The sequence below is a fragment of the Heloderma suspectum genome, chromosome 1 (genome assembly GCF_057233095.1).
Source record: "Heloderma suspectum isolate Gila_16-S chromosome 1, 16-S_ref, whole genome shotgun sequence".
NCBI classification, from domain to species: Eukaryota; Metazoa; Chordata; class Lepidosauria; order Squamata; family Helodermatidae; genus Heloderma; species Heloderma suspectum.
In genome coordinates this window covers 377,453,684-377,480,095 of record NC_139458.1, presented here as the reverse complement: position 1 = coordinate 377,480,095, position 26,412 = coordinate 377,453,684, and the positions used below count along the sequence as shown (strand labels likewise).

The following is a 26,412-nucleotide window of genomic DNA, read 5'->3' as shown; positions in this document are numbered from 1 at the left end:
AGAGGAAAGAGAAGGGGCTACTAAGGCCTAGAGAAGGGCAAGAGGTCTGTCAATACTGCCCCCTTTTAGGCACCCATGGCCATCTTGCCAGGAGTTATCCACAGACTGTGGGGCCTCCTCCCCACTTTTTCTTTTATCCATTTTTTGTATGCCTCACCTAGGAAAGTATGTGTTAATCTGTCCCTTCCAAGGCCTGTTCTTTTTTCACAGAATACTAGAACAGACAGGGGAACTAATCTGCAGCTTCTCTTGGCCTTTCCCTTCTCGCCATGCTCTGCAGGCCTTTCCTAGGAAAGGCAGGAAGTTAATGCATGATTAAAAGTTATTCCTGTCTTGTGGCTCTTGAACTCTTCAAGGTTGTGGTCTGTGGCTCAGGAGGGCTGAAACTTTGGCCACCCCTGATATTTACTGAAACTTATTTCCGGTGCAAGCCATTAATTAAAATACCTGGCATCAGTCATTAATTAATAGACCTGGTTTTAACTGTTTTATTTTGAGTTTATTTATTTATTTATTATTTAATTTATTAATCGCCCATCTGGCTGGTCACCCAGCCACTCTGGGCGATGTACAACATACAATAAAACAATAAAATTCTACAATAAAAACATTTTCTAAAATACCCTAACCCACCCCAAATGCCTGCCTGAACAGCCACGTTTTTAATGCACGACGGAAGCTCATTAAAGAGGGGGCATGACGGAGTTCCCTAGGGAGGGAGTTCCACAGAGTGGGGGCCACTACAGAAAAGGCCCTCTCCCTCGTCCCCACCAGTCTAGCTGTCCTGGCTGATGGGACAGAGAGAAGGCCATCCGAGGCTGATCTTGTTAAGCGGCGGCCTGTCTGGTGCTGCTGGAGGCGCTCCTTAAGATAGGCTGGGCCGGAACCATATAGGGTCACTAATCACTAATATTTTTGAAAATGTATAGTAGGGCAATACCTTTATTAGGACGAACTAAAATGTCTCAAAATAGTGATCAAGCAGAGTGTTAAACAAAAGTGAGGGAAGAGATTTTGGATTTTTTTTCTAATGTGCCAAATGTTCAACTGTACTAAGTCTGTTATATCTCTTCTTCCATCCCACTTTTTCTTTGCAAAACAAAAGGTTCGTACATAAGAGCAGAGCTATTGCTTCTAGATTCCTCAGACCTAAGAACGGGATTCTTAGGCATTCTCACCTTGTTACCTATTTTAATCTTTGTACCTGTTTGTGAAGGATTGCTGGTTTCACCCCAACAACCCTGCAAGGTAGGACAGGCCCAACTTGGCCACAGATTTCCCCAAAAGTAACCCAGTGGCTGCCCCAATGGCCCTCATGGTTCTTACGTTATTACGTTATTAACCCATTCTGGACACTGTTTAACAAGCAGCTTTTAATACACAGTAGCCTATCCTATTAGGGTAGCACCTTCTGTTTAGGAAAATCACTAGCAGCTGCACATCCTCCATTCCTCGAGATGAACATCATCCATAACTCTACAATTTCCAAAAGCAAATCATACTAAAACAAAGGCAGTCATAAGAAAAAATCCAAAATTCATATAGTGTAATACCTTTATTAGGCCAAATCAAAGGTCACATAAAAGGTGCAAGCGTTCAAGGTCTCCAAATCTTTTAATCGGGCAAGGTGTTACAAAAAGCAGGTTGGTGTGGGTGGGTGAGGAAAGGCTGACTGGATGTTTTAGTCAGGATGTCTGCATAGTCAGTCTTAAGATGAGGAAGAGGAGGGTTTGCAGACATTCAAATTGGGTTCTGCTGGGCGATGTGATGGTTTCCATGCACATAGGATCACTGGGGGCAAGAAATTACCAGCCATTTTTTGAAAATATAGAATCCAGCTGTTAACTCAAAACGTTCTCTATCCCGCCTGCATCTTCTTCCAGTGTAGTGCAAACCAGTTTTTCTTTCTTTGGATGCATTCAGACAGAGGGTTCCTAGCACTACCAATGGGAAATAATTGTGCAGCTTTTCCGTCTTTTTCTCGGTAATGGATTTTCTGTGGTAAGAAAAAAGACAAAGCAGTGGGAAAACATGGGAAAGTTACGAGAGGAAGATGACATAATCTGTACCCCCCATAACATTCCGTGAATGAGGCAGGGTGAAGGCATGATAAAAGCCTCTTCTGCAAGCATCCCTTACACAGGCTTTCTTTTCTTAAATGAAGATTTTTGAATAGATGGAGCATGTAGACCAATGCTTGAAGTGTAACTTACCAAAATATATTATTTTTTCTGCTCTGAATTATAGGAATTAAATGTACGCTCTTCAGATATAAATAATTAAACATGTAATTGTTTAATTTTCTTTCTTAAACATGGTATAATACACAATTTTCTGAGCAAAAGGAGATCCAAAACTGTGTTCATGTCCAATGCACTTTATGTTTTTAGTACAGTGTTCTACACCTTTCCAACCTGTGTTTCTCTGTGATTAGGACAGTTATGATTACATAGTCACTGCTAGAAGATAGACTTGATAAAACTGAAAAACTCCTCACTGTGTCTTTATTATACTGGGTTTTGTCTTGTTTTCATTTTTTAGATGAAGGGAATGAAACTGAAGTTCAGTCACAGCCAAATAGTCAGCTAATATGGAAACAAGGAAGACAGTTGCTCAGACAGTAAGTTGTCCAAAAGTTTGTAATCTTGTCCTATTATGCTTGTTCCCATTGTCCTAGGAAACTATTTTGTGGCTGATCATTCTCTGCATAATACTAGTTCCAAAGAGAGTGCAACTCTAAATGTTAAAATCCCAGTTATCCAGTACAGCCTCTGAAGGCTTCCCCTGAGAGCACCCCACCAGTGCAACTTTACCCCATTCCAGTAAGCAGTGAGAAAATTACAGCTCCCACCCCCTTTCTCCTGTTCTGGCCACTTCTCCCTGTTGGCAACGACAGGCTTCTCTGCTGTCAGTGATTGCCTCAATACCACGGTAGATTACTACTGCGATAAAGCGCTAATGCACATTTTTTTAATGGCAAGGGAAAGAGGAGAGAAAGCTCCCTGTTTGAAACTCTGAAAATGTGCACATTCAAAACTGCGCAAATGTGCGAAGCAAAAATAAAAAAGGAAAAGGAACAGAGATAACTGCCGAATAGGGGGAAATGGGAGGCGGGGGGATGCTCACTTTTGAATGAAGAAGCTAAAATCCACAATTATCCAGTACAGCTGCTGAAGGCTCCTTATGAGAGCACCCCACCACTGCAATTTTGCCCCATTCCAGCAAACTATAACTTCCAGTCAGGGAGTTATAGTTCCTACCCCTTTTCCCATTTATGCCCACTTCTCCATGAAGAAACTAAATCCTGCTATTATTCACTAGAGCATTTGGAAGGGCACCCTGTCTATACAGTTTCAGCCCATTCCAGCAAACTATCAGGGAGTTACAGCTCCCACCCTACCTCTTCCCCTTTATGCACACTTTTTAAGCATTGGAGAAGCTCCAAAGTAATACATGCATCAGAGAAGCTCCGAAGTAATACATGCGTCAGAGATTCTCTGATCGCGTGGCCTCGATACAGCGAAGTAACATAAGCATCAGAGAAGTGCCAGGGTAACACAAGCATCAGGGAGGTGCATAATCATGGGTCTCAGTGGGGACAGGCTGGAAAATGGGGTCTAGTTATTCCCACTGCTGAAAAGGAAGTACAGTGCAATTCTGAAGGCTCAAAAGAGCACTCTAGCACTTTGATGAGTTGGAAAAGCAGGCTAGTTATTCTAGTTAATCTCCCTGGGGACAGTAGTGCTAATGGGGAAAAAGAGTGAATGAGGTGATGGAAGAGGTGGCCCCACACCTTGACCATGTCACTGTCAGGTCACAGAGTCACACCCAGGATTTAATGAGGAGGGTTGGGGCACAATGCAGCAGAACCACCTGGGAGCTGCTTTAACTATATGAAAAAAAATGGAGCAAAAGGACTTTCTGATAATGCTGCTTTTCAAGACAGAAGTTGCTGGTTGGCAGTGGATTGGCAACAACGTCATGTGTTGCAAAGGACCTCAAACTACTCTCACTCTGAACTAAATCACTCGTGTAGACAGCCCCCAGGAGTCTTGATCTTGCTGGAATTGACAGGCAGAAGGAATTCAAATAGGCAAAAGCATTTGCTCCTCGTGATTATCGCATTAATATTTAAAAGATTTTTGCTGAAAAATTAAAAGTGGGGAGGAAGGTTAAACCAAACGTAATGGATAGGAGATTTTAGGGAGGATCCAATGGGGCACTACCAGTGGTGGTGAGCACCCCTGGTTTCTGGTGCGTGTGCAGCTGGCCCTGCCAGCAGTGGCAGCAAAGTAGACTTCCGGGGGCAAGCCCCCCAAAGACTGGAAATGCCAGTTTCTGGAAGGCGTGACCTGCCCCTTCCAGAAACATGTGTTCTCGGTTGTTTGGGGGCTTGCAGCTGGAAGTGCTACATTGCCTAGGGGCTGTGCGTGCACCGGGAACCGGCAGTGCTTGTTGCCAGTGGTAGGGCCTCGTTGGATCTTACCCTTAACTCTGGCTTGGTTTGTCAAATCATGAACAATTGAAATGGAAAGTTTAAAACAGTGGTAACCGAGGGTGAAATCAAATATCATGCTAGCAGACTTCTGCTTGTGCAGCAAGCCCAACTTCTCTAGAGTGTCCCCCGATCCTTTGGAGCAGATTTTGAGGGCATGTGAGGGCTGCATGGAGGAGAGGGAGTTGCCCCCTTCCTATTCTGCTGACGGAAGCACTTCTGTGGTGGGGAGGGGCTAATTGAATACAACCCTATGTTAGGCACACCTTTCACATATTTCCCCCCCGCCCCCGTATTAATCTGTGTGAAGCAGATTTTATTAGACAGTGTTCTGCTGAAAAAGGAAGCTGGAAGAGAATGTAATGTGGTAGACTGGGCAGCTGACACAATGGAAATTCTTATGAAATTGCCTAGTTTAAGACTTTGATCCTAGCAAATTTCCTCTAAAGAGTTGCATATATGTCACCGGGTTCTATCCAGAGGGTTTCTTTGAGGCTTCCACTGGACAAAGGAAGAGGGGACTATTTTTGTTGATTTCCCCCTCTTCCTTGCATGCTGCCACACCACTTCCCATACTGTTCCAGAGGGCCCCTCAACCCTCAGGAGCAGTTCTGCAGGGGAACAGAGGAATCACCAAAAATCTTCCTCCCTCCTTCCACCACAGGTTGTGCCCTGTGAGTAAAGTTCTGCTCACGGGAACTCTGGAAGCAATTCACTAGATTTATGAAAGAATGTTTTGGCTGATTTTTTCCCTTTTGGCTAATATAATGAATAACGTATTTGTGCATATGCAGATAGCAAAGCGCTTTTCTTTTCTTGGGGACTGTAGAGGCTGGTACTGCAAGAGACGATCCCCACTGCAGCTGGTACAAGATGATTTGTGTGAGCCTCTTGTGTCAGCACACAGCCACATTCTTCTTCCCATTTAAATGTTGATCAGTTCTAGGTGTATTGTAGCAAGTGACTGTAACATCTCTGACCAACTGGCATGGTTTCTATTCATACAGATACCTGCAAGAGGTGGGATACACTGACACGATACTGGACGTGAAGTCAAAACGGGTACGAACTTTGCTGGGTCTCTCAGGTGATGGTCCAGACAGGGAAAATGACAAAAACCAAGAATCAATGGTGAATGGCACAGATGCTGAGCTTAAAGAAAAAGTGATGATTGGGTAAGTATTATTGGGTTTATCCCAGTAATGCAAATTACACTTTTAAAATAATCTACATAAGTTAAAGTTTCCAGTGGTGTGGTATACTACACCAATATGACATTCGAACAGTGTGTGTGTTTCCTGAATTTTTATAAGAAATAGGCTCTTCTCTCCCCACTTTTGTTTCTTGTAAGCTATACTGACAATTCACATTTCTAGGTTTGCATAGCTTAGCAAAATTGGTGGGTTCTTTACTAAAGTACGCTAGTAGGATACTGTAATTATCAAGCTCAGCTAGGACCTTTGTTGGGTCTTTAACTTGTCTGTTTCTTGTGCAAGTCTTGAAAGAAATGTCATGACCTGAGATGCAATATGGTTGCTGCTCGGCTTTCAAAATGTCATTACAGTAATTCAGGGCATTACCATGATGCTAGTTAGTAGTTAATGTCTACTGATTATTTTAGAACGGATACAGCTGGAAATTGGAGGGAGAAAAAAATAAAATAGTTTGTATGAAGAACTCTGGATTCAGGGACTCCACATTTATAAAGTCCTTTATTTTTCTTCTGGGACAACTCTATTGATGAGTGTGTGCTTTTATTTACTGTTATCAGAGTAGTTATAAATCAGCAAGTGTAAAAAACACTGGACAAGAAAACATCTTTTTAAGAGCAAATCTTTTATCTATTTAGCTCCGCAAAGTGATGACAAGGTGGCATAATGCTTCCTTAAAGAAGAGTTATTTGTTCTGTCCATGGAACTGTTTACGCAAGCCAATGTATTTGCTAATGTACAGATCACAGTGAAAACTTTTACATTCAAGAGCATCATGTGACTTGGGAGGCATCCTGGAAGATTTCGAGTCCATCAATGGAAACATTATTTTGATAGTTTGACAGATATAATCCTACTCACACATGTTTCATAATATTTAATGAAAGAAATGTTGCACTTCTTCAGATCAGCATACTGCTTTTACAAAAGATAAGTACCACAGCTCAGCATGAACGAACTCAGCAGGGATTACTAAAAATTAACCTTTGTATTAACATTGAGCATTTTCAGTGTTTGCTGTGAATGTAAAGGATGCGTTTTGCCATTAACATCTTTGGAAGAAGAAAAACAGACAAATGAAACTGCCGCATCAGTTTGGGTGTAGCATTGTGTGGCATACCAGTTAGTTTTCATTTTAATCCCTGCTTCTTTATTTTAATAGTGTTACTTTTCCCTTGCAAGTTGAGTAAATATTTTTGGGACTGCATTGTTTGATATCTAATGTATAAATGTGCAGTAATAAAGCTGAAAACATGTAAAATGTCTGCTTTGAAAAGAAATTGACTTTAATGGAGAAGTATCACTGTAAACAGTCTGCTTGTCAGGCAATATGTTTAAGGTGTGTTTAAGTTTTTAAAGTTATTTTTCCATTAAACAGATAAAAAAACTTTAAATAATACTTTAGAGTACTAGTACTGATTATACTGTATAAATATCCACATTCATTTTTGTAGTGCCAATGTTTTGAAGCGATAATTTTCAAAAAATCTACCTTTGTTAAATATCTTTTAACTGTCTCACATATTAAAATACTGTAACATTTAAATAGGTTTCATAACTGAAAAAGTCTCCTAGCTAATTAAACTTCAAACTGGCATCCCATACAAAGAGCTTCATGCTTCAGATGAGTTGATACAAGTATTCCAATATCAGACTTGTGAAAGAACTTTGCAATAATAATGTCACTTTCTCTTTCTTTCTCTCTCTCTCTCTCTTTTTGCAATGCTGAGATTGATTTTTTTTAAAAACCTGCTTTTTGCTGTGCCATATATTCTCCAGGCCAAACTTTAGACATGTCAAGTTTGTATGTGGGGGCCCTAATCACTCCCTTTTTCACATCAGTTATTTGCAGCCTGAGGCTTGTATACAACAAAACACTTGCGTGAGCAGACAACAGTTCTACTATCCCAGGGAAGAGCTTTGGATTTCTGCCGATTCTCCTCCCTGCCCTATACCTGAAGCTTCTTGTGTCACATTAAATGTTGTTCTGAAGGATCCTCTAATGCTCAGAAATGGGCATGGGGGTTGCACAGGCAGGAGAACACAGGAAAGCCCCTTTCTGTGAGTGGAAAATTGCTTAGTGTTCTTTGGATCCAAGCCTTTATTTGTGGTTTTGCTGCCCCTTTTCCTTATTTCTGCTTCTTGTTCTTGGGACTGTGATGCCAGCTAGTCAAGGATCATGTTGTAAATGTGGCAACATCACATAGCCAGTCAGATTTTGCCGCAGTGCAGTGTGAAGCCAGTTCAAAGTGAATATCATGTTTCTTGGCCTTACATTGAATGGCCTTTTTGATGGTGTCATGTGGCAGACAGATTTGACTGTGTGACAGCATAATAAAACCAATTCAGAGTGTGGGCTGAAAGCATTTTTCTCATGCTGGGAGGATGCCAGGAAGATTGCCATGTTGCAAACACGTCTTACTTTGTTCATAACATCTTTCTTTTAAAAATTGCCAAAAAGGAGGCACTTCATGCAGGTTGGGAATGAAAACATTCATGAAATCTGTGTGCCATTTTGGCTCAACCTTATTTACAATTATAAACTATTTTTAAAAATCTGAAATAGGAACATAAATCCACAAGGCTAGGATTGAAGGCCTAAATCTAAGTGCTTCTTGTATCAAGGCAGTATCAATGAGGACTTAAGCTGGCGAATTGGATTGTATTCCAGAAAGCAGAAATAATACAGGTATCTTAAGGAGCGCCTCCAGCAACACCAGACAGGCCGCTTAACAAGATCAGCCTCGGATGGCCTTCTCTCTGTCCCATCAGCCAGGACAGCTAGACTGGTGGGGACAAGGGAGAGGGCCTTTTCTGTGGTGGCCCCCACTCTGTGGAACTCCCTCCCTAGGGAACTCCACCATGCCCCGTCTTTAATGAGCTTCCACCACGCATTAAAAATGTGGTTGTTCAGGCAGGCATTTGGGGTGGGTTAGGGTATTTTAGAAAATGTTTTTACTGTAGAATTTTATTGTTTTAAACTGTTTTATTATATGCTTGTACATCGCCCAGAGTGGCTGGGTGACCAGCCAGATGGGCGATTAATAAATTTAAATAAATAAATAAATACATGTTTTAGCTCTATCAGATTATTTTTTCTCCATCCATGAATTCCCTGAGGATTTAGGGATTGTGCTGTTTCTGCTCCTTCCCACACCCACAAATCTTCATCAGACAACAAATTGCAGAGAAAATAAACTATAGACCCGAGATCCTTTTTCAATTGATAGGAGTTCTAAGGAATATAGGTATATAGAAGGGATGCAGTAAACCTTGTTCTGTGTAACAAAAAATAGTTACTCCCTTTATACAGTAAGTATGTGTAGTATATGTGGTATTTGTATTTCTTTTAAAAGATATACATTATGACAGTTTCCTGGATTTTATTGTGTGATCTGATTTTCAATATTGTCATTCAGTAGATGTTGGAATAGTCATGATTGTTTAGGCAGTAAACATAAACTGCATTTAAAAGCACTTTTGTTAGTATTCCAAAGTTAATTTGCATAATCTCTTGAGCAGCATGTATAAAAGGGAATTCAGAATGCGTTCATAAGTTGTGGCTAGTTGTTTGGCACAGTGAGTACAACCTCTGCAATACAATTCTGGCGTACCAGTATTATGTGATAGCTGTTTCTTCAAGTCCTCCATTCACACATACCTGCAAGTGTGTGAAATCTACATTTTGTGGGGAAATGGAATCGTCCAATGTGTACCTGTCCCATCTCTGGGCCCTGTTCATGTTTACATTGGCATAATATTTGTTGGAACTCCATTTTCAACATACGTAGGCAACATCTGAGTTATTCTTAATCCTAAAATTTATGTGTGTAGAATCCTATGTGCATAGATTCCATTTAAATGTTATGTTGAATATGTGCATGCTAGATAGGCATACCTTAGGGCAGGCAGTTTTGCCACCAGACACAGACACTTTCAGAGATGTATGAATAAGATCATGTGATGTTTCTGCACTGTGGTGCTGGTTAGCTACAGAAAGGAATGTATAAATTGGCTCTGTATGTGTGTTCCCTACAATTTCTGAGATACTTAGGCTGCAATCCTATACACATTTACTTGGGAGTAAGCTCTATTGAACTCAGTAGGGCTTATGCCTGAGTAAACATGCATAGGATTGCACTGTCAGTCCCGTTAATATCTTGATAATGTGCATGAAAACAACATATGGATAGCTTTCAGAAATGGTAGCTTTGGTTATTCTTAATGGCAGTGGGCTTCACTTGGGCTCCTTTACAGTCTTCTAAAGTGACCTTGACTGATACAGCATTAATGCTAACCTTTTCCTTGCATTATTGTTCCTAGTAGAATGGTGAAAAATAGCTTATCAACATAGCCTCTGATACAGCCTCCTAGTGCATTTCAGGCTTTATTGAAAAGAAAACCATAAAACTGCAATATAGAGATAATACTTGCCCATTCTCTCCAATTTTAGTGTTACATAGTAATTAGGATGAAGTGAAGGGTTAATTATTAGAGAGTTGTAGGTTATAAACTTCGTGCACATTCAAGAATAAAATCATTGAAACTCTTGATCCAGCAAAGTTTATGATGAGGCTAGATTTTCTGAATTTTCCATCTAGTTGCGGTGTATGTGTGTTACACTATCTAGAAAATGAATTTAACAGTTGCTGGGTGAGTGATGAAGACATCTCATAGTTTTCTTGGGAGAACCTCTTAGTAAAGAGAGGTGTTTTGGTAGCTGTAAGTTGTGGCTTCAGTTATTTTCTTCTTGCCCAAGAAGATTCCTTTCATTGTGAATAGGGAAGCATGGAACCCAGCAAGTGAATTCTATTTTTTCAAAAATATAAAATGGTAATGTAGAAACATCTAGAGACTTAAACATCTAGCTATATCAGTGAAGACATTACTCTCCAATCTCAAGACAAAAGAAGAGGATTTCAGGTACAGAACTGAGAATTTTGATGTGGCTGTTTAATAGTAGAAGCACTGGCTAATCTGTTGGAAATCATGGAGCCATGTGTGTTTCTTTCCAAAAGTAATGCTGATAGTGGCTGTGTGTATGTTTTTCCCCTTTTAAAACAACTTCACAATGGTTGCCAAAATGTGATCAATCAAGCTAGTAATTAAAGCACAGTAGGTAAATGTAAGGGCTTGGATCCAGAGTAGCCCTTCTGTGAAGGACTGAAGATCAAGCAGAGGCTGCTGCTGCTGAAAGAGGGAGAGGAGGTGATCTTATACAATCTGCCCCCCCTTCCTGTTGCCACCTTCCATACCTCTGGAGGAGATTTTTAGGGGGTACAGGAAGGATCAGCAAAAATTGGCTCCCCCCCCCCCCTTCAGTCAGATTGAGACTCAACTTACAGATTTCTGAATCCAACCCAAGCTGTAATATTATATCCCCTGGTTGTTACCATATATTACTATATATCTTTATGAACCTGAAAGTGCAGATCCAGTGAAGAATTATATTATTTTAATGTATGTTATTGTTATGTTGGGCACAATGAAGAGAAGCAGGCAGAGACAAAATAATTTGTGTTGCTGTTTTAATTTTTATCTAGGAAACCAGATTTGACAGACTCTGCCTCTCTGCTAGAGACATTTAAATTCCTTGAAAATGCTGCTGCAGAATTTAGTGATGAAGATGAAGATGATGATATTGATGGAAGAGAGAGAACAATCATGGACACTTCAACGGTGGGCTGAGAAATCTAATAGTAAAATGAGGCTTGCAGTGAAGGGATCTTAAATATCTTGATATGACAAAAACATATATACATAAAGATACCTTTATCTGTAGGCAAATTGCAAGGACTTAATTGTAGCGCGTTCATTTGCAACAAATCTGATAAAATCCTTGTTATATGAGGCCAAAACTTTCCTCAAGAAGGATTTCTACAATCTGAATAAATTGTGACATGTATGAAACCTATACTAAACATAGGAAGGGAAAAGGAGCTATGCAGGAATACTGAATTCCCTACCTACTGGCTAACTAGAAGCTCAGCGTGGCTTCCTCCTGGCTTCTAAGATCTACAGTTTACATGATGTAAATATAGATTACATACTGCTCTGAATAAATTCCCCAGTATTGTAAAGATTATATTGGGTGGGGAATTTGTAGCCTTCCAGATTTTTTGATCTACACTTCCCATCAGCCCTAGCCAATGGTGAAGGATGATGGGAGCTGTAGGCCAGAATATCTGAATAATATATTAGTACTTCAGTTAGATTTAAACTGAGAAGCAATCCGTGCATCCTCTTGTTTTTCTTGCTTGCAATTTTACTTGCTTAGAGGTGTGTGTGTGTTAATTTGGTCCTGTTTAGCTTCAGAACCGATACCAATTCGGTTTAAGACACTCTGGTGGGTTACCAAGCAAAGTCTAAACAGGGGAACATTACCACGACTCAAAGGAAATTGAAATGCATTAAACATTTAATTTAAGAAAATTACAAATAATTGAGAAAATTAGTGTGTTGGTTATGTGAGAATAATTTGGAAACTTATTTATGATGACATTATTAGTAGTGAAAGAGAATGTAACATAAATTTAAGGTTAAATAAAAGGATTGCGGTTGACAAAGCTGGCACTCCAAATGTAGCAAGCAAGATAGCAAATTGAGTTTTTAGCATTGTTGTTTGTTTAATATGACTCACCCTCAGCACTTTCCTGCACTCTACTTGCATTGTAAAGCTACACTAAAACATGCTAAAATTTCTAACTTCTCCTTGACTTTCTCCTGCATATTACTTGAATGTAAAAAGCTATGGTAAAGCATTACTAAGTTCCTCTAGGAATGTGAAGAATTAAACATCATACCTATGTAATTAAGGGTGCAATCCTATGACCGCTAGTCAGCGGCTAAACAGCCATAGGAGAGGTTGGTTCCCGGAGAACCTACCCCCACCCCCTCCTGCGCTGCCTTGTAGGCAGCACGGATCAGCCCCACACTCATAAGAGCAGCGCGGAGCAGCGAAAATGGAGCGTTCCAGGGGTGGGCCGGGTGGGGAGGTTGGAAATGCCAGTACAACACATCCTATGTATCTTCCGGCTGCCACTACCTGCATTCCGAGGTCCTGCAGCTAGACAGCCAAAATCAGCTGTCTAGGCACGAAAGCAGGGCGGGGAGAGTGAGGCGATCTGCTCCTCACCACTCCTCTCTCCCTGCACTGTATCGGCGGTCACCCCTGGGGTCAGAGGCCACTGTCAATCCACATAGGATTGCTCCCTCCATGTAGAAGGTAGAGTGGGAAAACCAAAGTCTGAAAGTTAAAATTAAGTGGTCTAAACAAAAATGTTTCAGGGGCTAACCAAATTTGGGATTAAAAGGGTTAACCAAATTTGGTTGTAAGTTAGCTTCAAATTCGGAAATGATTCCAAGTCCCATTTTCCAGGAGTAAGACAAAATCCTAAGTCCAGAATATATTTTTAAGGTCTAACTTCAGGAAGTAAAGAGTTAAAATTATTTGCAAGTTCTAAGATATTAGAGTCTAAAGAAGTCAATAGTTACCCAAATCTTTGGTTCTTGTGGTCCAGAGAAGTTCAGAGGCAAAGCAGCAAGAGAGGAAAGTGAAGCAGCAGTAGTAGTAACTAAGAGCTCTCACTACCTGTGCTTTTAAATGCTTGTTCTGGCCGGAGGTGGGGGCTCCAATGAGTGATGTGATCATAGAATCATGGAAGAATAGGGTTGGAAGGGGCCTACAAGGTCACTGAGTCCAACTCCCTGCTCAATGCAGGAATCTAAGTCAGAGCATCCCTGACAGATAGCTGTCCAGCCTCGTCTTGAATGCATCCAGTCTGGGAGAGCCCACCACTTCCTTAGGTAATTGGTTCCATTGTCGTATTGCTCTAACAGTCAGGACGTTTTTCCTGATGTTCAGCGGAATCTGGCTTCCTGTAACTTGAGCCCATTATTTCGTGTCCTGCACTCTGGGATGATCGAGAAGAGATGCTGGCCTTCCTCTCTGTGACAACCTTTCAAGTACTTGAAGAGCGCTATCATATCTTCCCTCAGTCTTCTTAAGCTAAACATGCCCAATTCTTTCAGTCTCTCTTCATAGGGCTTTGTTTCCAGTCCCCTGATCATCTTTGTTGCCCTCCTCTGAACCCTCTCCAGTTTGTCTGCATCATTCTTAAAGTGTGGTGCCCAGAACTGGACACCGTACTCCAGATGAGGCCTAACCAGTGCTGAGTAGAGGGGAACTAGTACTTCCTGGGATTTGGAAGCTGTGCTTCTATTAATGCAGCCCAAAAGAGCATTTGCCTTTTTTGCAGCCACATCACCTTGTTGGCTCATATCCAGCTTGTGATCGACAACAATTCCAAGATCCTTCTTGCTTGTAGTGTTGTTGAGCTACGTATCCCCCATCTTGTAACTGTGCATCTGGTTGCTTTTTCCTAGGTGCAGAACTTGGCATTTCTCCCTATTAAATGTCATTCTGTTGTTTTCTGCCCAGCGCTCCAGTCTATCAAGATCACTTTGAATTTTGTTTCTGTCTTCCAAAGTATTAGCTATCCTGCCCAATCTTGTGTCATCTGCAAATTTGATCAGCATTTCCTTCCCCTCCTCCTCCAAGTCATTAATAAAAATGTTGAAGAGCACTGGGCCCAGGACTGAGCCCTGCGGTACCCCACTCGTTACCTCTCCCCAGTTTGAGAAGATCCCATTGATAAGCACTCTTTGAGTCCAGTTCTGTAACCAACTGTGGATCCACCGGATCGGTGTTTCATCTGGCCCACTTTGAGCTAGTTTGCTCATCAGGATATCATGGGGCACTTTGCTGAAAGCTTTGCTGAAGTTGAGGTATATTATGTTTACAGCATTCCCACAGTCCACAAGGCAGGTGACTTGATCAAAAAATGAGATCAGATTTGTCTGGCAGGACTTGTTTTTGACAAATCCATGTTGGCTTTGAGTAATCACGGTATTGTTTTCAAGGTGTTTCCAGATGGATTGCTTTATCATCTGCTCTAGAATTTTCCCAGGGATTGATTTCAGACTGACTGGTCTGTAGTTCCCAGGTTCCTCCTTTTTACCCTTTTTGAAGATAGGGACAACATTAGCCCTCCTCCAGTCATCTGGCACTTCCCCCATCCTCCATGATTTCTCAAAGAGAATAGACAGCAGTTCTGAGTTCTTCTGCCAGTTCCTTTTTTACTCTAGGATGCAGTTCATCTGGCCCTGGAGATTTGAACTCATTCAAAGTAATTAGGTGTTCCTTGACCAGATGCCTGTTCATCTCAAGCTGTAATCCTGCCCCTTCAGCCTGTACTTCGTCTTTGCCAGTGGGGGTCATAGACCTTCTTTGAGGAGAAGACTGAGCCAAAGTAGAAATTGAGCACTTCTGCCTTTTCTTTGTCATCTGTTATCATTTTGCCATCCTGATTTAATAGCTGAACCACCATTTCTTTCCTCTGCCTTTTACTATGCGCGTAGCTGAAGAAAGCCTTTTTGTTGCTTTTAGCATCCCTCGCTAACCTCAGTTTGTCCTCAGCTTTAGCCTTCCTGACGCCATCCCTGCAATTCTGTGCTAACTGCCCGTACTCTTCCTTTGTTGCTTGGCCTTCTTTCCACTTCCTATATGTGTCCTTTTTTGTTTTCAGGTCATCTCTAAGCTTTTTGTGAAGCCACATTGGCTTCTTCTGTTGTCTTCCACCTTTTCTTCTTGTTGGAATTGTTTGTAATTGTGCCTTGAGAATTTCCTTTTTTAAAAGCTCCCACCCATCTTGGACTCCTTTTCTCGTTAGAGTCGCTTGCCATGGGACCTTACTTATCACTGTTCTGAGTTTATTAAAATCAGCTTTCCTAAAATCCAGGGTACGCGTTTGACTTCACTCGGATTTTGCTTCCCTTAGAACCAAGAACTCAAGTATAACATGGTCGCTTTCTCCCAGAGTTCCTGTAACTGCTGCTTTATCCACTAAGTCATCTCTGTTGGTTAGGATCAAGTCAAGGATAGCCAATCCTCTAGTTCTTCCTCTACTTTCTGTAGGAGGAAGTTATCCACCACACAAGTCAGGAATTTCCTGGAGGGGCCATGTTTTACAGAATTTGTCTCCCAACAAATATCAGGGAAATTGAAGTCCCCCATTACTACTACTTCATGCTTCCTTGAAACATTGGCAATTTGCTTTTCAAAAGTTTCATCCTCATCTTCTCCTTGATTGGGTGGCCGGTAGTAGAATCCGACCACCGTGTTCCTTTTCTTCTTTGCTCCATTTATTTTAACCCAGATGCTCTCTATGGGGCTACCAAGCTCATCCTCCTGTATTTCTTTGCAGAGATATGTATTTTTAACATATAGTGCAACCCCACCTCCCTTTCTGTTCCTTCTGTTCTTTTTGAACAAGTTATATCCTTCAATTGCTGTATTCCAGTCATGAGAGTCATCCCTCCAAGTCTCAGTTACACCTATCAAATCATAAAATTCCTCTTGTATTAAGAGTTCAAGTTTGTTCTGTTTGTTTCCCATACTCTGGGCATTATGTTCTTCATTGTGTGGCTTTCTTCCTACATGTTTCTGAAGACTATTACTGGGCACTATTAGAGCTGTTTTCTCCGTTGTGGTGCATGAGCCTTCATCCACTGTTACCCCCAACTTTACATCTCCCTTCCCCGTAGGATTCAATTTAAAGCCCTCTTGATGAAGTTCTTCATGCTGTGGCCAAACACATTCTTCCCAGCCTTTGTGAGGTGCAGCCCATCCCTTGTCAACAGTCCATCTTCCAGGAAGTATAGCCCGTGGTCGCAGAATCCAAATCTCTCACGCCTGCACCATCTTCGTAGCCAGTCATTTACCTGGAGTATTTTTCTTTCCCTTTCTATCCCTCTTCTAACTGCTGGAAGGATGGATGAGAAAACTGTTAGGCCCCCAAAGTTCTTGAGTTTCCTTCCCAAAGCTTCAAAGTCTGATGTGATTTCTTCGTAGCTCTGCTTGGCAATATCATTTGTTCCCACATGGATGAGAAGAAAGGGATACCTGTCAGTGGGCTTTATGAGTGCAGACAACCTTTCAGTCAGGTCTCTAATCCGTCCTCCCGGGAGACAACATACCCGGCAAGTTCACGGGTCTTCGCGACATACTTGGGTTTTGATCCCATGCAGCAAGGAGTCTCCCACTACTACTACTCTTCTTGTTGTTGTAGGCCTGGGTTTCATCGCCTCTCCTTGACTGACCTTCAGCCTCTTGCTCACTCTCATGCAGGTTCCCCTGTAATTCTTCCTCTGCAGGCTGTCCTCCAGTCTCATCCTCAAGTACCTGGAATTGGTTTCATAGCTCCACTGCTTCCACTGGTGCAGAGTGGCATCTAGTTCTTCTTCTCCTGACTGTCACCCTTTTCCAAGGAGTATCCTCTACTCCATTTTTCTTCACCTCAGCATTTTCCACTTCTGCCTCAGCTTGCTGTTGCTCTTCAAGCTTCTGGTCTTCCCTTTGCTGCTGTAGTTCCCCCATTCTGTCCAAGAACTCTTTGTGTTCTCTTATTCCCCGGAGGGTCGACAGTCGCCTCTCCAGTCGTCTTACTTTTTCTTCCAGCAGCGTGATCAACTTGCACTTGTTGCAGGTGTAGGCCATGTTGTTCTCAGGCAAGAAAACAAACATTGCACACACCTTGCAGGTCACCACCACTGGAGAGTCTTGTCCTTCCATAGTCTCTTTTCCCTTTTTGTGTCTAGCTTTGTGATTGTTCTAGACTAGCCTGTGCCTGGTCCTCTACTCACTGGAGATTAAAAGCAGAGTCCCACTGGTATGGAAGTGTGTTTTACAAGAAAAATAAATTTTAAAAAAATGTTAGGGGCCTCCCCCTTGACCTCCTCTGCCGAACTCCCCTGGCCAACTCCTGTTTGCTCCCCCTGTTCGCTCGCTCTGGTTGGTCACTTTCTGGGAGCTTGCTTGCTTCTGTAGTCCCTGGACCAGCTGGAGTAGCCTGCTCTGTTCTGCTCAGCTGGGAGGTGGGAAACAGACTGAAGCTTCCTGCCCACACAGCTGCTGGGAGTACTCAGGCCACACACTTCCAATTCAGTTGGAGCTCTCAGGAGCACCTGGTGAGCTCACAGCCACTTAGAAGGATAAAGGACAGCCTCCTGGGCTTCCTGCAGCCCACTTACCTCTTTGCCTCTGTCTCCTTTGTCTCTTCTACCACCTGGTGAGCTCACATCCACTCAGAAGGAAAAAGGACAGCCCCCTGGGCTTCCTGCAGCCCACTTACCTCTTTGCCTCTGTCTCCTTTGTCTCTTCTACCACTGCAACTCCCCTGGCCAACTCCTGTTTACTCCCCCTGTTTCCTCGCTCTGGTCGCTCGCTCTCTGTGAGCTTGCTTGCTTCTGTAGTCCCTGGACCAGCTGGAGCAGCTTGCTCTGCTCTGCTGGGAGGTGGGAAACAGGATAATCATCTTCCAATCAAAAATGGTGTGTGTGTGTGTGTGTGTGTGTGTGGTTAGACCACCCATTAACCACTTAGAAATGAGATTTCTATCCCCCAACAATCTCACGTTTTATGCCCACATGTTGGGAACATCTCTGACCTTATACTTAAACAGGTTAATCTGAAACATCCTAAAATTTTGCAAAAGAAATTTTCTACCTGAGCATGTTATCTTGATTGATGTGTTTCTCCCGGGTACATCGTCCTTGAACTTACGGTCATCTTCTGTCACATATGCCTTAACACCTTTGTTCGTGCTTAAGTTATGACTGCCCAAACCAATAGGCATTGAGTAAGAACATGCTTCAGCATCTCTTGTCAGGCAGGTTCATAACACTATCTGCTTTAGCAGGGTTTTTTCCCCCTTAGTTGTTATCTGAGCATGTGTCAGACCCCACTCCACCGCTCACATCAGCATCTCTGCCAGCACAGTTCTAGGGATGGACGGAACACTTACCTTCCGTTCCGTTCTGTTTCTGCTGGCGGGGGGAGGCGCTCTGTCCCTCCCCCCGGAATCCTCGACGGGGCGGGGAGGCGATCCAGTCCTCCCCTCCGGAATCCTGCCCGGCCGCCCACAGCCGGACATCCGGCCGCTGGGCAGCCCTGCAGGGACGCAAATGGCGGCTGTCATAGCCACCGCCATTTGCGTCCCTGTATTTAGCCGTGATAGGCTACGTAAATATTTATGTAGCCTATCACGGCAGGGGGGGAAAAAATGCAGCATACGCAAATGGCAGTAGCCGCCACCATTTGCATACGCTGGGGTTTTTTTCCCCCTGCCATGATAGGCTATGTAAGTATTTATGTAGCCTGTCACGGCTATGAAGAGGAAGCGAATGGCGGCCGCAGGACAGCCGCCATTCGCAAAGCAGCGCAGACGGGAGCAGGTAAGTGCTCCCTTTCACGCACCTTTTGTGGGTTGGGCGCGGGGGGGACTTTGTCCCGCGTGCCTTTCGTGGGTTGGGGGGGGGGGCTTTGTTCCGCGACGGATTTGGAGGGGCCGAATGCACTGGCATTCAGCCTCACCGAGATCTGTCGCGGAATTCTCTGACATCCCTACACAGTTCACCATGATCTTGCTGTTACCCTACAGAAGCCATTTGCAAAATGCAGTTGCATTTTTTTCTTCCTTCGAAGCCAGTCCTGTAGAGTCTTAGAGGCGTTATAATGCCATAACATTAATTAGCATAGAATCACAATTTCAGGGTCTTCTTGCCCATGGGTCATGTCTCTGGAATATAAGTATGAGGTCTTCTTAAATATGAGTCTGGGGTCTTTTAGGGGATGGACTTGTAGATCTCCAAAATCCTCATTCAGACCATTCAACCATTCCAGATCAAATTAGCCTTCTGCAGTTTGAAGTAACCTCTTCAGTCTTTTGTTAGCAAAATTATTTAACCCCTTCAGTTCCAAATTAACAGGGTGCAGGGGAGAAAAATAACACATCATTTTTAAATTTCATTTTGTGTCCTTCATAGATTGTGAGGAAACGGGTGGTGTCTGATAACAGTGAAGACAGGGATACTGAAGAAGCCCTGAAAGAGTTTGATTTCTTGGCTACATCCGATGAAGGGGATGGAGAATCCAGAAGTTCAGGAGATGGTACAGACTGGGGTAAGGAAGTAAAAAGAACTTGTCAAAAATGCAGGAACTTGGTTAAATCAACAATTTATGCTGAGATTGCAGTATCCTTAGGAAAATCCTGCTGTAGTTATTGAGGGAGACAAGCCTGGTAAGGCCCCCTTTTTCTTTATTTTCTTTGCAGAAGAAATATTTTTCTTGAATGGATTACCTACTTTTTATAGTTTGGATTAATTGCAGGCTGTAATTCTCTAAACTCTGTTTTTTAGGGGGAAATGGCTTTTCCCCCTTTGGGATATTATTAAAGCACCATACAAAAACTGCTAACTCTTCAAGCACGCAGCAGATACAGTGTCTTAACCACATAATGTATGGATATTCGCTGTGAACCAAGATAAGAGGTGACCCAGTATTAAAACACTGTAGTCAAATATGTGTACATGCCAGTGGTTGGCAAAAAAGGAAACAATAATTCAGTCAAAGGGTTTTCATTATAGAAGTGAGTACTTACTGCTTCTGTTCCTCCTTGACGTTACTCAGCATTAAATCCCTTGGGTCAGAATAGGCCATAGAGTCCATTTTAACATTAGCTCCTTGACTTCAAGAAGGAACGGGGGAGACAGGAGCAGGCTAAGAGAACATCAGGACTTGCTCCATTTGGACTCCCCACTCCACCAAGGGCTAAGTGACCATCAGTTGCCCTGTGGAAAAGAAGAAGGGGCGAGGAAGACAGGAGCAGTCTGAGGGTGCATCAGGGATTGCTCCATTTGGACTCCACGGGGCTAATGGACATCAAGTGCCCTGTGGGAAAGAAGAGGCAAGGGAGACCGGACCAGGCCGAAGAATCATCACAGCCTGCTACATTTGGACTCACACATACATACATGCACACAGATGGCTAACTGACATCAATTGCCCTGTGGGAAAGAAGAGTCAGGGAGACAGGAGCAGGCCAAAGGAACATCAGGGCGTGCTCTGTTTGGACACCTCTGGGCTAACTGACATCAACTGCCCTGTGGGAAGAAGAAAGAGCAAGGAAGATAGGAGCAGGCTGAGGGAACATAAAGGCCTGCTCCAGTTGGACTCTCCTCCTCCCCTTTGGGAGATGAAAGGCGTAGCAGGGCTGTTCCACCAGCCCTGCTGAAAATCTACTTAATTTTTTCCTTTTCCCTTCCTATCCCCTTTTCCTTGTGTGTCATGTCTTTTTAAATTATAAGCTTGCAGGTATTGGTTGTAAGCTGCTCCGGGGACCTTTTTTTGGCTGAGGAATGGCATAAAATACTTTAAATAAATGAATAAGTAATGAGTAGGCAAATACAAGGGGAAGTGGGGTAGAAATGGCAGCAGATATGAGTCTGCGTTAGGGCAAAGTGGTTAGATGGGAGTCTGACGTGCAGCTGACACCATGCCCAGGCCATTTAAGAATATCAAGGATCTTTCTATTGCCACTGATACTTTTTATCACAACATCATTTGGATATTTTCAATGGCTTCACATGCCCATCTGTTACAACATACACAACATCTTGGTAAATCAATGTCATGTGTCTGCAGCTTGCACTTGTTAATGACATCACTCCCTAGCTGCTAGAATGTCTGGCAGCTGCTGGTGATCATGAAGTCTCCTTTCCACAGTAAGCCCCAAAACAAGTACCAATACCTTTCTGGAGCTGCAATATTAATTCCTTACTTAACTCAGTACAGTGGAATTTGTTATGACTCTGATCATATTAAATAATCTTATTTGGGGTTGGCCCTACATAAAGCAGTCAGGTTGGATATTTTAAGATACAGGAAGGACAGGTTGCTTACTTGTAACTGTAGTTCGTTGAGTGGTCATCTGTGAACTCACACATACAGGTTTTGTGTCTGCACAGAGCAGTCCTTTGGAACCTGCTAGAGCTAGGCAGAACTTTAGGCGGGAGTTCTGTCCACTCTCCCCTATTTGAAGCCATGGCTCTAGTCGAGTGGCTGGGTCAAAAGTTCTGAGAAACTAGGCTTGCAGTGGCCACACACAAAGGCATGTGTCAGGGTCACAGCCGTGGTTGCAGCCATCAGGCCAAAGAGGCATTGGCTTCTGCTCAGCACCAGAGACAAGAGTTGATACTGCTTGCCAGACATCTCAGCGGATCTGCTTTGTTGGCGGGTAAGTAGGCATGAACCTGTGTTGAGTCCAGAACAGTCCCTGTGAACTGGTTGACCTGGGGATTCACAGAGCTTAAAAGTTCTAAGACAACCTTGATGTTGACCTGGAAAAGGTTGGATGAGGGGTGATGAAGAGCCAGTCATCCATATATGGGATGATGAATATTCCCAGCAATTGGAGATGCCCTATGGCCATGCATTTTGTGAAAATTGTTGGCACGGTGGCAAGGACTTTGAATTGGAAGTATTTGTTGCTGAGGGTGAAGAGAGGAAACAATATGATGCAGGGTGGATAGTGACATGGAAATAAGCATTGTGGAGACCCACTGTGGCAAACCAATCTCTGCAACAAAGTAAAGGAAGTATTGAAAGAGTAGTCATCCGGAATTTCCTGGGTCTAATAGAGCTGTTGATGTCCTGTAGGTTGAGTATGGGGTATAGACCTCCTTTTGGGAGGGTACAGTGAAATACTGGGAAAAGAAGCTGGTAAGCTTTTGGTGAGGGGCAATCCTTCCTATTGTTCCCTTGTCCAAGAGTGTAGTGATTTCTTCCACGAGCGTGGAGTTGGGATGAGTGGTACAGAAGTTTCCCATGGGCAGAGTCTGTGTGACCTCAATGGTGTAACTGTCCCAGATGATCGATAGCACCCATGCATCTCTGGTGATGGATTGGCATGACAACTGGAATGTCTGAGATGGTTGGAAAAAAGGGGGTTGGGTGGTAGGACTCATCTGTCCAAGTCAAAGACACTGTTTTGATTGGTTGGGGTTCTTTCCCCTTGAGGGTTGGCAATATTTATTGTGGAAGGCTCCACATTAGCTTGAAATGGAGTCTCAGACCATGGTCTGGGTGCCCTGCTCAAGGTTTAATTTGACTGGCACTTAGCGGGTCCCTGGGGCGTCCAGTATGATTGAGGGCATTATGTAGAGGCTGATGAGTATTGTGATCCCATTCTCATTCTGTGGGCCGAAGTTTTCATCTTTTGGAACTGCTCTGGCGTTTAATCTATGGAGGCACTGAAAAGTCCCTCTTTGTCAAACATTGTCCTGAGCCATGCATGATGATATGGTGAGATGGCGGCTGCTGTTGCTTAGAGCTGCAGTCGGTCATGTGACAGACTGTGTTGAGATTCAGCTTGAAAAATAATTGCCCAGTTCTTAACATCATTGGGAGGTGGTCAAAGAAGGTGGCTGCCTTTTCCCACAAGAATTGCTGGTAGGTGCCTGCATGCCTTGTAATTTGCCACCCTGAGTGCAAGAGCGGCTGTGGAGTATATTCTGTGGTCCATGGAGCCCAACTTCCATCCTTTGGAGTTGACTGGAGAGGAATGGGGATTCTGTTGGCCCTTAGTCTGAGAAGCTTCAACAGTTATCGAGTTCGGAGTTGGTTGATTGAAGAGAAAGGAGCACTAATCCTCTTGTACTTTATGGAGGTTTCCAAGCTTTCTGGAAGTTGGTGGCATAGTGGAGAGTTTTGTCCAGGATTGTTTGATGCCTTGGAGCAGGGTGAGTAACATCAGTATTGTTACTGGTGGGGCCAGATCTGGTTGAATGCTTTTGAAGACCATGATCAGGACTGGGGGAGCTGTTATTTTCAGACTGAAGGACTCCATCTGGAGCATTTGTTTGGCATAGGGTCATATATCCTCCTTAGGAGAAAGAGGGTTGTGGTCTCTGACTGTCACATCCAGAGAACTACCATGGATGAGCGGGAAGACAAGTCCAAACAGTAGCTATCCTTTCCTGAGGAGCGGTTCCCCAAGTGAGGCGGAGCTGCAGGCTTCTGTGCTAGCTCCTGAGGTTTGATAATGGTCCATATGTCCATTATGGTTGCTATTGGGGCTGTGATACTGTAGGTGTAGACAAAGAAACCATGGCTCCCGAGGTAGTCATCGGTACTTTGGGGAGAAGGGCATTCTGGAAGAAATTAGGAGGTAGAGGTGGCCTCATTGCATATCACTGAGTAAGTTCTGCGTTGGGTGGCCTCGATACCATGTGGCTCAGAGGTCAGTAGATATAAGGGACCTCTGATTTGTCACTATGCTGAGGAGAGCGAGAGTGGTAGTGTCAGGAGTAGTGGTGGTGGGGCATCCCTCCCCGTGTAGTCTGGGTGCCACACTGAGGATGGGTGATGCCATTGTGGTGGTGACCAGTCCTTATAACAGTAAGATGAAAGGAACTGAATGTAGCGTGGACAATATCAGTCATCCCAGGGAAGGTCGTAGAAGTAGCAAAGGAAACTTCCCAAAGAGGTTGACAATGCTGGGGAGGCCTCTCAGTTCCAAAGAGATCGGGTTTGATAGGAGTGATGCCTATGTGGTGAGGATGAGGGTGATTGGTGTCTGGAAACAAACCTACAAATAGTGCTTGGTGGGGAACTTGCCCTGGTTTCACCTTCCAATACCGATCCCACACATTGAACCTCGTCCAATGAAAGATGATCTGGAGATTGCAGTTTCTCCAGGAAAGGGCTGGGGGATGAACTGGTGGAGCTTGAGGAGGAAACATTGTAGATTCGTCAGTGGATTTGATTCTACAGGTCATCATCTTTTTTTTTGGTCCCATCCCTCTGGCTTAGCTGAAGGGAGTTTGGTGCAGGACTTTGTTGGCTTAACCTGTTCAGCCTCAACCACCGGTACTCAAGTTTCAGGATTGACTTGGGGTGCTGGAGCTGAGCGTGAATCCTGAAGCACAAATTGACCTAATGTCCCTTGCCTAAACAAAGGAAGCCCTAGGAGCGGCCATCGGTTGGTGCTAACTTCCCACACAACAGGTATACTTCTTGAAGAAGACTGTGGAGGCCATACACCCGTGAGGCGGGAAGAAAGAGAAAAATGAGTAGTTCGATGATGAAGTATAATGATGAAGGAAAAGATGGAGGAAAATCCTCTGCCCAGCAGTCCCTGAGAGGGGAACAACAGAATGAGAAGAAACCATGAATATGGAGGAAATTCCAAATGCTGCTAATGCTGCAGTGAGCAAAAAGGAACTGAGCAGGAGACGGGAGCTATGCCCAAAGCATGCGCAGGGGGTGGGGTGGGACCCCCATCTAAAGCTCTGTTCAGCTCTAGAAGGTTCTGAAGGACTACTCTGTGCAGGCACCAAACCCATATGTGTGAGTTTGCCTTTTTCTAGTTTGGCCTTCAATTGCAGCGTTCTTTATTGTTGAAATAAAAAATGTATAGATAATTTTTATGTCATTTTTCAGTACAAATATATATATATATATATTAAATGACATAAAGAGAATGTTTCATTTGTTTTACTTTGTCTAGAAAAGGAAGACCAGTGTCTCATGCCTGAAGCCTGGAATGTGGACCAGGGAGTAATAACCAAACTGAAGGAACAATACAAAAAGGAGCGCAAGGGGAAAAAGGGGGTGAAGAGTAAGTGGAAAACATTGCACTTTAAAATTCACAAATCCTGCCTCTTTTACTTCACCAATATTACGTTTCTTTCAATGTTTTCCTCAAACTACTTACTCTTACTTTGCTGCTCCCAGCTGCTTTCCTCTTCACAGTTACCAGGGGTGGAAATTAATGCTACTTAAAATCAAAAGGTGTTGGGAGTATTGCTTTTATCCAGCTGGATAAAGTAAGGGGGAGTATCAATTAGTAATTATCTTTGGCTATCATAAAACACTTCTTGCTAAGGATTGTCCAAACCAGCCAATTTTGCGTGACTTAGATACCTAGCAATATTGCAGAGGGATTATGAATCTCGTGCTTCATTGTGTGATCTGCCCTGCCCTCTGTTTCTGTGATTCTTCACGTAGAAGTCAGGATTTCAGTAAATGGGCACTAAGCTTCTCTCCTAACTTTTAAAACTGGTTTAGTGTGTATGTGCTCATTTACAGTAGACACTGCAACTAGGTTCCAAAGAGCCATTCAGGTCTTTCCATGTGCCAAAGGATGCTTTGGACTTGCTTGTTTCTTGAACAGCAGCCTTCAATTATATGTGTGGCAAAACACTTTAGAAGTTAAGGGGAGCTCAAAAAGCCATTTGTGATAGTATAAACATTCACTTGCAGTGCACAGGCCCATGAGCTAACCTGAAGTAGCTCTCTGGATCTCAGTTCTTTTTACTTTCATGTTAGTTTTCTAATGGGAGCCATGAGGCAACTCCCCCTAAACAAAGTAAAGAGGGTTGTGTCATATTATAAACTTCACAGTCCTTTAGAGATGTTTCATGACTTTTCTGCGCATCAAAGCTGTTAGTGTGTGTACAGTGTGTACAGTGTCTGTATATTTAGTAGTGTGTTTAAAAACAAAAGCCAGGCCCATTGTTCTGGATGGAAATGTGGGTAGACTGCAAACCTGTAAACAGTAGCACAAAGGATGCGCAAAATCAAGATGTAAAGAATGACAACAGAGGATCCTTGGTCTGGACATACCCTTAACCAGCAGTGGAAGATAAATTAATTTCTACCCTTGTTTATATTAAATGTTTGCTACATGCAAGTCATGCTGTCCTCATAACTTGAATGCAGGGCTTGAAATGGAAAATATTCTCTGATCAGGCTTTTAGTAAAATCAGTCAGTCCTAATCAAACATAAGTATATTTGGCTGAGTGCT

At 43.2% G+C, this 26,412-nt stretch overlaps 1 protein-coding gene across 2 annotated transcripts in view; it reads left to right on the top strand.

The window, feature by feature from the left end:
* STRN (striatin) overlaps positions 1-26,412 on the top strand; it is a 73,391-nt gene that overhangs the window by 25,188 nt on the left and 21,791 nt on the right. For both annotated transcript variants that reach the window (XM_084828332.1, XM_084828331.1), the window contains exons 4-8: positions 2,542-2,620; positions 5,503-5,670; positions 11,250-11,385; positions 19,591-19,726; positions 25,113-25,223. In XM_084828332.1, the coding sequence (XP_084684458.1) occupies positions 2,542-2,620; positions 5,503-5,670; positions 11,250-11,385; positions 19,591-19,726; positions 25,113-25,223 (630 nt within the window). The remainder of the gene's footprint in view (positions 1-2,541; positions 2,621-5,502; positions 5,671-11,249; positions 11,386-19,590; positions 19,727-25,112; positions 25,224-26,412) is intronic.